At 40.2% G+C, this 17,192-nt stretch overlaps 1 protein-coding gene across 5 annotated transcripts in view; it reads left to right on the top strand.

The window, feature by feature from the left end:
- Positions 1 to 17,192, top strand: part of Kank1 (KN motif and ankyrin repeat domains 1) — a 201,174-nt gene that overhangs the window by 126,794 nt on the left and 57,188 nt on the right. For all 5 annotated transcript variants that reach the window (XM_087184058.1, XM_087184054.1, XM_004838204.4 and 2 more), the window contains one exon: positions 9,428 to 9,547. In XM_087184058.1, coding sequence (XP_087040184.1) covers positions 9,511 to 9,547 — 37 coding nt within the window. In that variant the 5' untranslated portion in view covers positions 9,428 to 9,510. The remainder of the gene's footprint in view (positions 1 to 9,427; positions 9,548 to 17,192) is intronic.

Genomic DNA, 17,192 nt, shown 5'->3' with positions numbered 1-17,192 from the left:
AGTGTTAATAAGCCTGTGTACATACCTGTCAGCACTTCTGTTGTATTAAGTTTTAAAACAGTATAGAACAAAAAAAAAAGTAACTACAATGAGATTTCAACACCTTAAATTAGAAATAAAAGCTATTTTACCATTCATGAGCATTTATCTTCTTTGATGGTAGAAATTTTTGTTTTGGCTTCCTACCCATTTACTCACAGTTTTAAAAATGTCAATTAATTTTGTGTTAGTATGATACACATATACTAATAGGCCTTTCTCCCTATAACTGGATCTCAAGATTTGCTGTTTTTCTGAGTTTGGGGATCTTGCCTTCTGACCTTGCCCTTATCCCAGACCTGGCCTGTTGGATGTTACTGCCCTGGAGGTCAAATGCTCTGTAGTGCTGCAGGGCCCTCCTTTCAGGAGTGAATGAATGGCTCCTACCCTTCGGCCTGTCAGATTGCCCACTCTGGAGAGCTGGGCTTCTTGAGACATGGTTGCATCCTGTTTCTGGCAGGAGCCCAATTTCAGCAGCCTGGGTGAGAGTTGAATCTTTTTCTCTGGCAGGTCTCATCTTCTGGCACTTTTCCTGTTGTGCTGGAGTGGAGACATTGCCATGAGAGCCTTTGAGACAGGGGAAAGGAAGAGGCAGGGCCTCAGTGGGGAGGAAGGGGTTTGAGTTGCAGCTGTGGAGTCTGCTTCCTTGCCCTGTTGCATTTCCCTAGCTGAACACAGCAGACGTAGTTGGTGGCCTTTGAATTGGACCTTAAGAGGATGATCTTTTGAAATTGGCAAGGATGTCCCAGTGGCCCTCTCTCTGCTGAGCAGGGGACAGGGACTCTTCTGAGCATGGCCTGTCATTGCTCAGAATGACTTCATACTGCTATTCTCCAAAGCATCGCTGAGCATGATGGGAGCCAGGAAGAAAGAGTTTTTAGTGAGTCGTGTTCTCATTCATATTTTCTCCCTAAACTCCATCTGTCTGTCACTGCCCCCCGCCCCCTTACTATGCATTGAACTCGGGGCCTTTACATTGAGTTACATCCCCTGTCCTCCTTTTCTTTGGAGACAGGGTCTTACTAAGTTGTTAGGTTGCCCAGGCTGAGACCAAAGTTGCAGGCCTCGCCCTCCCAGAGTGATGGGACCGTAGGCATGTGCCATCATATCTACCTAGTCATTTCCCATTTGTATGGTGGGTCCTCCATCTCTCCCTTAGTTCTACCCTGTGCCGTGGTACTTGCCTGCTTAGCTTGGGTGGACTGTTGCCCGCAGACTCTTAAAGAACCCTGAGAGCACTGTGCTTTCCCCCAGGGAAACCCATGACAATAAAAGAGGAGAGAATGTTCTGACTGCCCTGCATTCAAAAGGAAAAAGCTTAAGTGAGATTCATTTCACTTAAAGGAATGCATCATTCAAGATTTGCTGAGCTGTTTGTAGGGCTTGGGGAAGGCCGCTGAACCTGGGGTGTGCCTGGGCGCAGTGCACACTGGCCTGCCCTCTTTTATTGTGTTAAAATAACACGGAAATCTACTCACTTAATTTTTAAAAAGGTACATTGCAATACTGTACTTGTTAACTATATACATATTGTTGTATAACAGATCTCTCAAATCTCTTTCATCTCCAATATCCTTTTCTCATTTTGGAGGAAACTGCACATATCAAATGACTCCCTATTTCTCCTCCCTCCAACCCCTGGCACTAGTATTCTGGTTTCTGTTGCTGTGAGCCTGATTACTTTAGATACCCCATGTAAAGGGAATGTCATTCAGTATTTGGCTTTTGTGATTAGGTTATTTTCACTTAGCATAAGGTCTTCAAGGTTTATCCATGTTGTTTAGCATAGTTTCTTCACATGTGCATCCTGCCTCTGTGACTGTCCGGAAGCTGGGTACTGTCTCTTCCTATGCTTAGTCCACATTTCCTCTACTCATCTGTCAGTGGACATTTAGGTGCATCTACATGTTGACTTCTGAATAATTCTAACGAAAATGGAGATATGACTACCTCTTCAAGTTTTTGTTTCAGTTCCTTAGATATATATCCAGAAATGGGATTGCTGGATCATGTAGAAGCACCGTTTTTCATTATAGAGAAACTCCCATGCTGTTTCCTACACAGCACCACCATTTTACAAACCCATAAGCAGCCTACAAGCCTTCCAGTTTCTCCACAAGTTAGGAACACTTGTTATTCTCTGGGTTTCTGATAGTGGCCATCCTCATGGGTATGAAGTTTTGATTTAGTTCTGCCTTTAAAATCTCTGTATTCAGTCTCTAGTTCTAGCATTTCCACAAGCCATTTTCAGTGGAAGTACATATGCTATTCTGGGAACATAATTTATTTTATTTTATTTTTTATTTTTATTTTTTGGTACCGGGGATCAAACTCGAGTCCTTATGCTTGTGCAGCAGGCGGCGAAACTGCTGAGCTAAATCCCTGGCCCATGGGAACATAGTTTATCATTGTGAGAACTTTTGTCAGGGAGTGAATTGCAGATCATCTGGTCTTGGCATTTGACCACCTTTAAATTTATCTTAAATAAGTAGGTACTTGTATGTTCTTGGGAAAACACAAGGAAATCCAGGGAATTTCTGTTTAGCACGGCTGAGCCTTTCTGCTATGAACAGAAGATTAAAAAAAATTTTTTTTTTGGTACCGGGGATCAAACTCGGGTTCTTGCGCTTGCGAAGCAGGCGGCAAAACCACTGAGCTAAATCCCTGGCCCAAAAAAATTTTTAAATGAAATTGAAGTGTGGGTTATGTCTTCAAGGTGAAATCCTCTCAGTGAGATCTTAGTAACCCACTCTTGGGATATATCATTTTTGAGGGATATATGGCTCAAAAAAACCAAAAGCAGAGTCCATTTGTTTATCACTCTAGTATCTAAAACTGTTACATGCACACAGTTCAAGCATTTTTTAACAAATAACTGAATGAAACAAAATCAGACTTCCTGAGGAGTATTTTCTAAATTACGGGGTATCGTTTTCCTAAAATCAGAGAATAATCCTGGCTTTTGGAATCACAGAGCTTGGTTTTTTTCCCCAGTTAATCTATCTTTTAAGGCAGGAGTTTTGAGAACCTTTGTGATATGGCAGAGTCATCGCCTACGAGGTTGTTAATGCATCAGTTTTCATTAAATATTCAGGAAGCCCCATGGGTCTCAGACACCCAGTTGTAGCAGAGCTAGTGCGGGACTCAGGAAAAATTTGCAGGCTCCGCTAACCTTACGCACACCTGGGAAAGATGGCAGTGTCCTTTCCTGATGTAGCATGGATGTGCATGAGCCGCTGGGATCTGCAAGAGGGCGGGACTCTCCCAGGCCCACTTCGGGGCACAAGGAGGCAAATTTTATTCTGGGAACTCTTCAAGTAAGGCTAAAAAAAAAAAAAAGAGAGAGATGAGTGAGGAATCGGCTTTTAGCTCAGCTAATCTATTAAGCACACAGTCAACCTAAATTCTCTTCGGTCTCGTTTCCTTATTTTGGAGGAGAGGTTGGTTGGGTACCTCCTGTGTTCATTTCTACGTCCTAAGTGTCAAAACCAGACCCTGGCACACAATGCACATTCATTCATTTTGTGAACAAATTAACAAATATCACTGCTTCTGTTTTCTCTTTATTGTCTGCATTTTAAAATTTATTGTGATGATATAAATACCTCCTCTAATTTCTTAACTATGTTACTCCAAGGAATAAAATCGTAAATATAGCTGTTCGGACATAGTATACAGTTTTTCCTAATAGAAAAATCAGTGTTTTTTCCTACATTAGAAATGAAAACAATATTCAGGTAAGATTTTAATTTAGATCTTGATCCAAACTTGAGATTTCCTACCAAGTATTAGCCTACCAATCCCAAGGAAATTATCCGCTGTATTTGAAGAGGCCAAACACGGTTGGGTCATATTAGGTAATTTGGTGACAAAACAACCAAAAGGTGGTCCACACTCTCCCCGCCCTCATCACAGTAGGAGCCAGCATTGAAGATCGCTAGAAGGTAACCAGATAATGAACTGTGGCCAGACTCTACCTTCCAACATACATTTATCGGCTACTTTTAATTAAGTTGTTGACTGCCTTTGCATTGTGGTCTACAGCAGTATGTGGACAATCATACTGGATGTATAATAAATTAGACAAGTTTTTGGATGCTTGCTTGCTTGAAAGATTCACTGATTTGAAGAAATAAATGAGCTCTGCCTTTTTTGTGAGTCTATTTGTGTGTTGTGCTGGGGACTGAACCCATGCTAGGCAATTGCTGTGCCACTGAGCTGCATCCACAGTGGCTCTGAGTTTTTTTACTGGGGTATAGATATCTATGTGTCTTCCATTTGGTTTTTTTTTGTATTCTCCTTCCTTTAGGTTCCTCTGTAGCACCAGTTTCCTTAAGTCATCTTTGTCCCAGGTGGTTGGCTTCCTTTATGACTGAACCCCCATGAACAAACCATGCTCCTGTCCCAGAAGCTACTTGCTGTGCACTGTTCTTGGCTCTTGTCTTTGCATGGGGCAGTCCTCTTTGCTAGAACAGTGGTGGCAAACCTATGGCACGCATGCCTCACCCAGCTCTGTGTTATAATTGAAAGCTCTAGAAGTTTCACCATCACTACCCTTGAGTGTTGTTCTGTCTTTTCTGTTTGTTTGGTTAGTTGGTTGGGTTTTTTTGTTTTGTTTTGTTTTTGAGACCAGGTCTTAGGGACTTGCTATGTGGTTTATGCTGATCTTGACTCACCCTGTAATCCAGGCTGGCCTCAAACTCAAGACAATCCTCCTTCCTCAGCCTCCCAAGTGCGGGGATTATAGGCATGTGCCACCATGCCCAGCCATTTTGCCTTTCTGCCCATGGAAAATACTTGCTCATTCTTCAAGACCTGAACCAACTGATCTGTTGTTAGGAATGCATTTTTCTGGCCACTGCCACCCTTTTGAGACAAAGTAAGACATCTTTACTATAGATCAAATGGTTTGTACACTGCTTTTCTAATGCTTTCTCCATTAATTGAATCTGTGTGTTCTTCCAGCATGAATTTGTGACTGGGTAGGTATGGTACCACCCTTAGTCTATATTATGCCTCCAGAAGAGAAGCAAAATCGTTTCTAGTGCCAAATCCTAGGATGCTGTAGGGCAATTAATTAAAATAGTCACACAGTCACATAAAAATATTGAAAAGAAATTGTCTCCAGTTCTAACAATGTTTATGTTAAGATTACCGGATTGAAGTTTTTAGGCTAAAGTAATTACATGACTTTCTTCATTTTATTGTTAAGTAAAAAAGTATGACACCAAAAAGAAATTTTATAACTTTCACTCAAAACTTTTGATTTTTCTTTTGTAATTGTCATTTTGAGGAACAAAGTTCCTATTCCAATTATAATACTTTCCTTTTATCCATTTCTGAAACTCCTGTTTTTCCATTTAGAGCTTTATACCTGGCCTCAGTGATCAGAGGGGTTTTTTTTTCCCACTAAGAAAGTGTTTCAGCTCATCAAATGACACTCATACGAAGTCTAAGGAATAGTATTGCTGATGAAGCCGATACAGTGTGCAGTCTAGGACAGAGTGATGGCCAAGTCCTGAAAGACATTTCCTGTGTGTCAGAAAAGTATCCCCTTGGGCTTTCAAACATGTGGTCCCGAAGAACAAGGTTGTAAATACAGTTCTGAGACTTTGTCTAAAAGGGCTTTGAGCAAGGCACTCTTACTGTAAGCATCTGGATCTCTACAGTGACCACCGTGTTCTCCCTTGTTAAAAGTGTTCTCCCTTGTTAAAAGTGTTCTCCCTCCAATCACATCACCACAGGTCAGGAGCATGAATGCCAGAGCTGAGTTGCTTAGCTTTAAGTGTTAGCTCTAGCTGTGTGATGGGGCAAATTTTTAGGCTTTCTGTGCCTCAGTTTCCAATTGTTAAAATGGGAGAAGGGGATGTTAGTATTTGCAAAATTGTTGTGAGGTTTAAACAAGGTAATAACTGTTAAGTCCCTAGATCGTAGTATAATTTTATCAATTCTAAGATGCACATTTTTTAGATTTCAACACTTGTGAAATGAGAATGTGTCTCGAGTTGATGTTTGTTTTGTTTTTTGGTGCTAAGGATTGAACCTAGGGCTTCATACATGCTAATCACTGCTGTACTATCAAGCTGCACCCCGGCCCCAATGTAATTTTTAATAATCATTTCATCATCATTTAATGGGTGATATATTTTTTAAATCAATGGTATTTAAAATAATGGTGCTCCTGGGCCGGGGATTTAGCTCAGTGGTTCCGTCGCCTGCCTCGCAAGCGCCAGATCCCGAGTTCGATCACTGGTACCAAAAATAAAATGAATAAATAAATAATAATAATAATAATAATGGTGCTCCTGAGAGTCAGTGATGTTTTAGATTTCAGTAACTAATCATAAATGGTCAGTTAATGTCAGTTGCCGTCAGCATTATCCTCAGCGTGATCGTCATTGTTCTCACGGTTCCAACTCATATGTGGCATTTGATTGTTCACAGTGGTAGAGTACATACCAAATCTCAGTTTTGAAAATTGCTTTCACTGGTGTGTTCTTAGAAACAGTCTAGTGAGCCGTTTTTCACAGTTTGTTTCATTTTAGCAAATGTAAACTGTGGGAGAGTTCATGCAAAGTTTATATTATTCACTCTATCATTCTTGGGGAGCTACTAAAATGTTCTTCAACATTCAGTCTCTTGAAATAAACAGAGAAGACATTCGTTATTTTTCTAAATCCATTGAAAGAAGAGCTGCTTTTTCTTAGGTAGCAGAACTAAGCCACCATTATACCACTAAAGATTTACTGGTTTGCACTTTGCTCCAAGAGAGAGAAGAAGCAGTTTATTGATCTAGAACAAAGGAATGAACTGTGGCCAAACTTTTTCTGGTTCATACAATGCACTGACATAAGAATCTGCATATCATTAAGAAGAACAAGTCCCCACAATTTGAGGCCACCTGTCAGACATGAACAATAACTGGGAGAAATCGATGCACAATGCACAACTGTTCTCTTCACACTGAGACTGCCAGCATCCTGACCCAGTGATGGTGTCTTCTTATTTTACAAGTTCTGTGCTTGTAGTGACTAATTTTAGGCTTCCTCCTCCTTTTGATTTTGTTGCTTAGCTCTGGGGAGGATAGGACAGACTAATTTGGATCTGAGATAAATATCTTTTGCCTGGTGAAGGAGGTTCAATAACAGGAGCTTACCTAGGAAGATTCTGGGCACATCTCCATCCAGAAAGCTTGACATGTACTTCATTCACCTGTAACGCATGCAGCTTGTCTCTTCTTGCCTTTTGTTTGCCTCCAGAGCTTGAATGGTAGTATTTACAAGCCCCTATGAAGCAAGAGCTCAAACACAGAAGGCTAGCAAGGGGCCGGTAAACAGGGTTTGGGCTTAGGTTATTGTTGTTGGCGTTTAGCAGTATAATTCGTAGAATAATATAAAATCTGGGCTTCATTCCTTTACCTTTCATTTCCTCCTGGTCTAGTCTTCCCAGTTCCCCACAGTGTTTGTAAAACTGCACTTGTCAGACATGGATGGACATTCACTCCTGTTCTTAGAGATAATACTTGTTCTATTCCTGCCTCTTAATTCTGTGAGCTTGGGCTGTACACAAAGATTATTTTGCTGTCCAAGTTCAAGGCCCTGAACCTGAACCAGTGCCCCTGTTCCCTGGAGATGTCAGGTGATTGCTCTTTAGACAGAGATCAGAGCCATCCTGTCCTGGAGTGCTGCCAGCCAAAACTGGGACCAGCCAGTTTAGGGCCTGGTCACTGGGAGTGTGTGAGCCCAGCGCTGGCTGCTGTGAGGGCAAAAGCCTGCAGGAGACCATGCTGGGCAAAGCAGCCTTTTGAGGTGGAAAAAAAAGTGACCTTTCACTGAGCTGCTTCCATAGTAGTTAGCATTAAATTGTGGTACAAACCAATTTCAACAGTGAGGAAAGGTTCACCAGCTCAGCACCAGGTTCTGACCTGTGTGATCAAAGCCTCCAGCCCTTCCCTACCTCTTATATCATCTCCAGGACTGGAGACTGATAGGTTCCTTTTGCATAGCATTTTAAAGTACTGTTTCCTTTCTCTGATGATTTTCAAAGCAGATAAAATCAACATTAACAATATGAGTAGAGAAGTTTCTTTTTAATAATTTTTATTACAAAAGTAATAAAAGAGGGGAACTCATCCATCATTGCTTCACCCAGGGGCCATCTGTTTTAATTAAATGTTTGTATGCATATGTATTTTTAACTAAGTTTGGCTTATGATTTAATTGGTAGCTTCTTTTTAAAATAGTGATACTTAAAATAATGGTGCACTTTAAAGTAGGTGACATTTTAGATTTTAATAGCAGTAAGAGATTGATTCTTAGCTGTTGGCATTATCATCAGTGTGATGGTCATCTTTGTTTTTCTCCATCAGCATACTTTGAGTATTTTACCAGGTTATTTAAGTCTTACATGATTTCAGTGGCCACATTAGAATCCAATATATGCTTGTGTTGTTCATTTAGCATCCTCATGCTACTGGGGTGTCGTGCAGGCTTCTAATTGAAGTTTTAATTTTTCAGCTTGGAATTTATTTAGCTCACTTTCTTCTGGTTTGATGGGTCTAGAGTTAAGGTAGGCATAATAGAAATGGAATATTTCTACGTGTACTATTTGCTTTGTCGGCGTTTTTCCAAAGGAATTTTCAAACAGTAAGTGTTAGAGCAGTATTTTTTTTTCCTAGCTTATATTTTATTTGTTTTAAATTTTGTGGTAACATATCTTGTTATAATAACCTCAGGTAACTTCAAGATGGAAAATGAATATAAAATAAGAATTTTGTGGCTCAAATGGTGTGCCATATCATGTAATTTGAAGTTTATCCAACATGACAGTGGAAGATACTGAAGTTTGTTTATATTTTAAGAGGAGTCTGATCACATCATACATGTATTTTAGAAAGGTGACTGCGTGGAGGAAAGATGGGGTTGTGGGAAAGACTTGATATCTTAGAAGAATTTGGATGAAGTTGATTTTTTTTAAAATGTGAACATTTGGTGCAAGAACTGCTTTGAAATTACAGTGAATAAATGAAGCTGTTGAACCAACATTTGGAAAGGAGGATAAACTTAAAAACCAAAATAGTTTGGCGGGGGGTGCTATAGAATGACACATTTGAAAACCACCTTCCTAAAGTAGTCAAGCCTGAGTTTTCTGTAAGAGCAGTCTGTTTGGAGACGTTTCAGACCAGGTAGCCCATCCCTGGGCCTGTGCTATGTCTTTGCACTGAGTGGCCAGGTCCCATGAAGCCACTCCTCGGGTCCTCAGTCTGTCAAACACTATTCCAATTTGCTTTCTTTATTAGTAGTCATCTTTGTAAACAGAACTCTTAAGATTTAGTGTTGTACATATTTTTAAATGATCCTTGTTGATGGCACTGTGTTTATTATTTCAGGTTGAATGCGTTTGGGAACTTGATGCATAAAATTTGCATGACTCCTACTTCCTTTCTGGGTCTGTCCTTGGATTCAAGCCAGCATGGCTCACACCACAAAGGTTAACGGCTGTGCCTCAGGTAACTGGGATGGGGAGGGGAGTATGTCTGCTGAAACTAATTTTTATTTCTTTTTTTTTTTATTAAATTCTTTTATTGGTACATTGTAGGTGTACAACACAATTACATTTCTCATTGGGAATTGTACCTTTACGTAATGCATCTTGGTTCTTATTTTTTCCCCATTCCTAGCCCTCCCTTCACCCCCTCCACCCTTCCCTATTTACAAAGACTTTATTTCCATTTTTTGCATTTCTCAGCCCTTTTCCTTTCCCTTCTTTCCTTTCCCCTGCCCCTCCCACTACCCCTACCCCTTTGGACCTTTTCTTCCTATTTTACATTATCGATTATTCATTCTAATCATTGGTACAATTTAGGTATACAATATAATGACATTCATCATTGGAAATTTGCACCTTTACATAGTCTCTCTTGGTTCTTATTTTTCACCCTTGCCCAGCCCTCCCTTCAACCCCTCCAGTCCTCCCTACTTACAAAGATTTTGTTCCTATTTTTCCATTTTCTCATATTAATCCATTCCCTTCTATCCTTTCCCCTAGCCCTCCCGCTTCCTTCCCCTTTGCCCCTTTTCTTCCTATTTCACATGACCTATTATACATTTAGTCCTTATTTACACTTTCAGTTTCTCACACCAGAGAAACTATTCGGTATTTACACATGCGTGTCCTATTTATTTCATTTAAGAGTATTCCCTCAATGTGCATCCACTTAGCTATAAATGTCTCTAATTTCTCATTTTTTATGGCTGAGTAGTACTCTATTTTATAAAAAAACCACATTTTCTTTATCCAGTCTCCAGTTGATGGGCATTTGGGCTGTTTCCAAGTTTTAACTATTACAAACTGTGCTGCTATGAACATGGGCGCACATATATCACTGTGGTATGACTCTTTTAATTCTTTGGGGAAGATCCCCAGCAGTGGAAGAGCAGGGTCAAATGGGACTTCCAGTCCTAGTTCTTTGAGGTATCTCCATACTGATTTCCACAGTGGTTGCACCAGTCTACACTCCCACCAGGAGTGGAGCAGGGTTCCTCTTTCCCCACAGCCCCACCAGCATTTGGTATTGGTTGATTTCATGATAGCAGCCATTCTTTCTGGAGTGAAGTGGAATCTCAGCACTGTTTTCATTTGCATCTTTCGAATGACCAGTGATGTTGAACATTTTTTCATGTATTTATTTGCTATTTCTATTTCTTTGTCTGAGAAATGTCTGTTCATTTCAGATGCCCATTTTCGGGTTGGGTCTTTAAATTTGGGAGGTCTGATCTTTTTAAGTTCTTTATAGATTCGAGATAGTAGACCTTTGTCTGAGGAAGAGCAGGTGAAGATTTTTTCCCACATTGTGGGTTGTCTCTTCACACTGCTGGTGGTTTCTCTTGCTGTGCAGAAGCCTTTTAATAAGAAGAGATCCCATTTGTTGATTGTTCGTGCTAGTTCACGGGCAACTGAGGTTTTGTTCATAAAATCTTTTCCTACACCGATGTCTTCAAGAGTTCTACCTAACCTCTGTTCCAACTGGTTCAGAGTTTCTATTTTTATTTAGATCTTTAATCCATTTTGATTTTAGTTTAGTGCATGGTGAGAGACATAGGTCTAGTTTTAATCTTTGGCAAGTTGAAGCCCAATTTTTCCAGCACCATTTATTAAAGAGGCTATCTTTCCTCCAGTGAGGGTGTTGGGCTCCTTTGTCAAAGATGAGATGGCCGAGTGTGTCTGGTGTTGTTTCTGCATCTTCTACTCTGTTCCACTGGTCCTCAAGTCTGTTTCTTTGCCACTACCATGCTGTTTTTATCACAGCTTTGTAGTATAGTTGCAGGTTGGGGATTGTGATACCCCCTGCCATGTCTCTGTTACCTAGAATTGCTTTTGCTATTCTGGGTCTCTTCTTGCTCCAAATGAATTTTTGGATTGTTTTCTCGAGGTCTATGAAGTATGCTGCTGGGATCTCAATTGGAATTGCATTAAATCTCTATAGCAGTTTTGGAAGTATGGCCATTTTCATTATATTGATCCTTCCTACCCAGGAGCAGGGGATGTCTGTCCATTTTCTGATATCATCTTCAATCTCTCTTTTCAGAGTGCCATAGTTTTCAGAGAAGAGGTCTTTGATTTCTTTCGTTAGGATGATTCCTAGGTATTTCAGTTTTTTGGATGCTATTGTGAAAGGAATTATTCACCCTATTTCTCTCTCAGTGAGTCTGTCATTTGTGTAGAGGAAAGCTATTGATTTTTGTGTGTTGACCTTGTAACCAGCTACTTGACTGAATTTGGTTATTAAGTCTAGAAGACTTTTGGTGGAGTTCTTGGGGTCTTCTATATAGAGTATCATGTCATCTGCAAATAATGACAATTTGACTTCTTCATTTCCCATCTTTATTCCTTTTATTTCTTTCTCTTGTCTAATTGCCATGGCTAATGTTTCCAGAACTGTATTGAACAAGAGTGGTGATAGTGGACATCCTTGTCTTGTTCCTGATTTTAGTGTGAAGGATTTCAGTTTTTGACCATTTAGTATGATATTGGCTGTTGGCTTTTCATAGATGGCTTCTATCAGTTTGAGGTAGAGACCATCTATTCCAATTTTTTGTAGGGTTTTGATCATAAATGCATGTTGGAATTTGTCAAATGATTTTTCTGCGTCTACGGAGATAATCATATGGTTTTTGTCCTTGGCTCTATTGATATAGGGTATTACATTAATTGATTTTCATATATTGAACCATCCCTGCATCCCTGGGATGAATCCCATTTGATCAGGGTGTATGATCTTCTTGATGATCTTCTGCATTCTGTTTGCCAGTATCTTATTAAGGATTTTTGCATCTATGTTCATTAGTGAGATTGACCTATAGTTCTCCTTTTTGGTTGGGTCTTTCTCTGCTTTGGAGATCAAGGTGATGCTTGCTTCCAGGAATGAATTTGGGAGTATTGCTTCCCTTTCAAATTCATTGAAGAGTTTAAACAGTAGTGGCAGCAGTTCCTCTCTAAATGTCTTGTAGAATTCAGCAGTGAAGCCATCAGGGCCTGGGCTTTTCTTAGTTGATAAGTTTTTAATTACATTTTCAGTTTCATTGGCTGATATTGGGTTGTTCAGAATTTTTAGGTCTTCTTCGTTCAACTTTGGTAATTCATATGTATCTAGGAATCTGTCCATTTCTTCTGTGTTGTCCATCTTATTGGCGTATAGGTTCTGGAAGTAGGCATTGATGCTCCTCTGGATTTCTGCTGGGTCTGTTGTCATTTCACCCTTTTCATTCCTAATTGCATGGGTTTGGGCCTTTTCTTTCCTTTTGCTGACAAGGTTGGCTAAAGGTTTGTCAATTTTGTTGATTCTTTTGAAGAACCAACTCTTGGCTTCATTGACTTTTTGTATCGTTCTCTTAGTCTCCATTGCATTGATTTCTCCTCTGATCTTTATAATTTCCTCCCTTGTTTGAGCTTTGGGGTTGTCCTGCTCTTCTTTTTCTAGAAGCTTGAGGTTCAGCATCAGGTTGTTTAATGGGGCTCGTTCTGTTTTCCTAATATGCGTATTCACTGCTATGAATTTCCCTCATAAGACTGCTTTCATTGTTTCCCATAGATTCTGATATGTTGTATTGTCATTGTCATTTAATTGAAGGAACTGTCTGATTTGTTCTTGAATTTCCTCTGTGACCCATTGGTTATTCAGAAGTGTGTTGTTCAATTTCCACGTGTTTATGAAATTTTTTGAGTTTCTTTTGCTATGGATCTCCAATTTCATCGCACTATGGTCTGATAATATACAGGGGATAACTTCCATTCCTTTGCACTTACTTAAACATGTTCCATGTGTGAGTATGTGGTCTATTTTGGAGAATGACCCATGTGCAGCTGAGAAGAACATGTACTCTGATTTTGTGGGGTGGAAGACTCTGGAAACATCTGTTAAGTTCATTTGTTCAAGAGTTCGATTGAGTTCTAGTATTTCATTACTTATTTTTAGTCTAGTTGATCTATCTATTAGTGACAGTGGGGTGTTGAGGTCCCCCACTACAATTGTATTAGTGCATATATGACTTTTCATGTCCGTTAGTATTCGTTTTATATAGTTGGGTGCACGAGTGTTTGGTGCATAGATATTTATGATTGTCATCTCTTCCTCTTGGATTCTTCCCTTTACAAGGATGTAGTGTCCTTCTTCGTCTCTCTTAATCAGTGTTGGTTTGAAATCTACTTGATCTGCCAAGAGGATAGCTACTCCTGCTTTTTTTCAGGTTCCTGTCACATGGAGTATTGTTTTCCACCCTTTAACTTTCAGTTTATGAGTTTCCTTTTGAATTGTGTTTCTTGTATGCAGCATATTGTTGGATTTTGCTTCTTGACCCATTCTGCCAGTCTATTTCTTTTGATTGGTGAATTGAGACCATTAACGTTGATGGTTATAACTGAAACATATTGACTTGTCATTGCCATGTCTTTTTCTTTTTGTTGGGTTCTCCCCCTTTCCATTTAATTTCTTGTCATGCCACATGGGTTCATTCTGTTTTGTTTCCTGGGGTTGTGATCCTCAATGTCTGTTCCTAGGCTATTGTGTCAAATTCTTTGGAGTGCTGGTTTGGTATTCACGAAGTTCGTAAGGTGCTCTTTGTCATGAAAGTATCTTACTTCTCCATCCATTTTGAAAGATAGTTTTGCAGGGTACATCAATCTGGGTTGGAAGCTGTTTTCTTTTTAGGGCTTGGAATATGTCACTCCAAGCTCTTCTTGCCTTGATGGATTGTGTTGAGAAGTCTGCTGTGATTGTGATGGGCTTTCCTTTGTATGGGATTTGTTTCTTTTCTCTGACTGCTTGGAGAACTTTGTTTTTCTGTTGTGTTTCTGGAATCTTAACAATTATATGCCTATGTGTAGATTTTTTTTGATCAAGGCTATTTGGAGTCCTGTATGCCTCACTTATCTGTATGTCAAGCTCTTTTCCCCTCCTTGGGAAGCTTTCTACCGTTATTTCTGTGAAGAGATTATTTATGTCATCTGCACTCTCTCCTGTTTCTTCATTGAGCCCAATCAGTCTTATGTTATTCTTTTGTGCATCATCTAGCAGCTGCTGGATTGATTTCTCATGTTCCCTTATAATTTTGAAGCAATTTTTCTTTTCCTGATCACTAATTACAATCTTATCTTCTATATCTGAGATTCTGTCCTCACATTGGCTCCTTCTGCTGTGTAGACTTTCAGTGGAGTTTTTCATGTCCTGGAAATCTATTTGTATCTGTCTTATGGATTCCATTTGTTTCTTATGTTGGGATTCCATCATGTTCCTCAGTTCCTCTCTAGATTTATTAATCACATCTTGCACTAGGGGCACAATTTCTGTTATCTGAGAAATTATTTCTGATTTCCTTTTTTCCAGATCCCCTTTTGTTGCCAGTTCAGTGGGTCCAGGTGGTTGAGTATCAGAATGTTCCATCTCATTTTCCTTTGGAGTTGCTGTAGGTGATCTGGAAGTCTGGTTTTGAGACTTATTTACGTGTTTTTTCATTTCGACTGGGGTGGGGGGCTGTTAGCGCCTGCACACATTACCTCCTCTGAGCTCTGTGAGTTGGGACAGGGTCCGGGAGCAGCGGTAGGGATGGTGACCCAAAAGCCCTTTCCTGTGGGCTGGGAGCAGCCGGAGGGATGGTGGCTGGGAAACCCCTTCCTCTGGACCAGGAGCAATGGGACAGAAGGTGGCCCAAAAGCCCTTTCCTCTGGGCTGGGAGCAGCGGGAGGGATGGTGACCTGGAAGCCCCTTCCTCTGGACCAGGAGCAGTGGGACGATGGCTCAGAATCCCCTACCTCTGGGCCGGGAGCAGTGGGCCTCAGTACTGTGGTCTGGTGGTCTGGTATCCTCTGCGTCTTTGTAGTGTGGAATCAGGTGGCTGCCTGTCTGCAGCAGGCTGATTCGGTGTGTGTTTTTTATTTCTTTTTTTAATGGCTAGGTAATAGCAAGTTGCCTTGATAAGTAGGATGTCAAAGTAGTTTTCTATCAGTTGAAATTTTGTTGTCTTTTTCTTGATCTATTAGAAAAAATTACTTTTATCTTTAGAGTCTTTATGTACTGAAATTAGATAAATTACTAAGTGAATTCTCTTGAAATGTTGAAGTGGAAATTCTAAATCCTGAATGCTGATACAAGCATAGTAAACTCCTCTTGTGCTTTTTTTCTGAGAGATTGAATGAGGAGAGAAGAAATGGTTTTAGATGCTGAAAACTAATTCCTGATAGCTTTATATTTGATGATGCTAACCAGAGAGAAAGAAGGGAAGAGATGGGTATATTCTGTAAAGTGACATCGAGAGAGAAATATGCAGTAATCTATATTTTGAGTCATAATGACCTATATTCTAATTCTTACTTTGCTTATATTAGAGATCTGTATTGTTTAAATAACCTATATTGCTTATGTAAGATTTGAGAGAAATGTGTAGTACAGGTAGAGAAGACATCCTCCTAAGAGATGGGAAAAGACTGGAGATGACACCCTGTGCAAAACAGCATGCCTAGTGCTCCTTCCTGTCTAGAGTTGTCAAACAGATGAATGAATGGGAGCAGTAATCATCTACTTAGAAGTTCTTTCCCAGAGCCGGGATGCAAGGTCCTAGGTCTGCTGGGACCCTTGAACATCAACTGTATATTGGTGGGAGGTGGAATTGGAGCCAGGAGACTTACAGAGTCTTAGTTTTGATATAGATTAAATATGAAAATACTGTATCTCCCAACCTGTTAGATGTCTGATACACTGAGTTTGTGTTCTCTAAATTCTAAAAATGAATTGTAGGAAAACAGAAGTTAAGAGTAGGAAAATATTTATTGAAAGGATTGCTCTTGAGAGGCAGAAAGGGACCCAAGTGGGTACCCAGGGATCCCACTGTGTAGGGATGTATTTAGAGCAAAACCCATGTGGGTTACAGCTATGGTTAACCAAATAAGGTTACGAGTATAGTCACTTAGGTAATAGTGATCCAGTGGGGGAACAAGTCACGTAACAAGGGTGCATGGAAAGAACAAAGACTTTTTTTTTTTAAAAGGAAGTGATGGTTACCAACTAGGGTGACTGATATCTATGTAGGCTGCATTAGGCATGGTGTGTGTCTTTTTGGGTACTATAGAGGCCTATTCATTTCATTTTTATCTTGAGGTCTGGTCTCTAACAGATGTGTCTCCGGCCACAGTTGTGATGTATTTCACCTTCGACCTGACTCTCGAAGGCCTAGCCCTGTTTGACTGTCTGTTATGCTTCTCTCTACTTTGGCTGTCTATATTAGTTGCAGCACTAAGAGTAAAATAGCAGGCAGGTGTATTTCTCCACACATATGACATTGGTAAGTATAGCAACCTGCAGAGATAGGATCAGTGAGAGCACCTGAAGTGTACTTACACATGCTGCGGGAGCTCTAAAGCACTGTAAAGACAGCAGCAGAGAAAGAGGCCCCTGAAGTGGCATGCCCCGCCCCCATGTTCCTGACTTTTGTTCAGCAATCCCAGTTGTCAGCAAGTACTCCTCTGGCAAGAACATTGTAACTTGCCCAAACTCTAGTGCACTGTTTACTCTGGGTCAGCTGCTCTTTTCCTGTACTTTCTTTTGTTTATCCTTTCTACTACCCAGCTTTTTGGGACTTTCATAGATTCTGCTTAAGGATTGC

The sequence above is a fragment of the Heterocephalus glaber genome, unplaced genomic scaffold (genome assembly GCF_053883595.1).
Source record: "Heterocephalus glaber isolate CG9 unplaced genomic scaffold, H.glaber_assembly_v1.0 deba00001481, whole genome shotgun sequence".
NCBI classification, from domain to species: Eukaryota; Metazoa; Chordata; class Mammalia; order Rodentia; family Bathyergidae; genus Heterocephalus; species Heterocephalus glaber.
The sequence above is the reverse complement of the archived record's forward strand: the minus strand, read 5'-3'. Positions and strand labels throughout refer to the sequence as shown.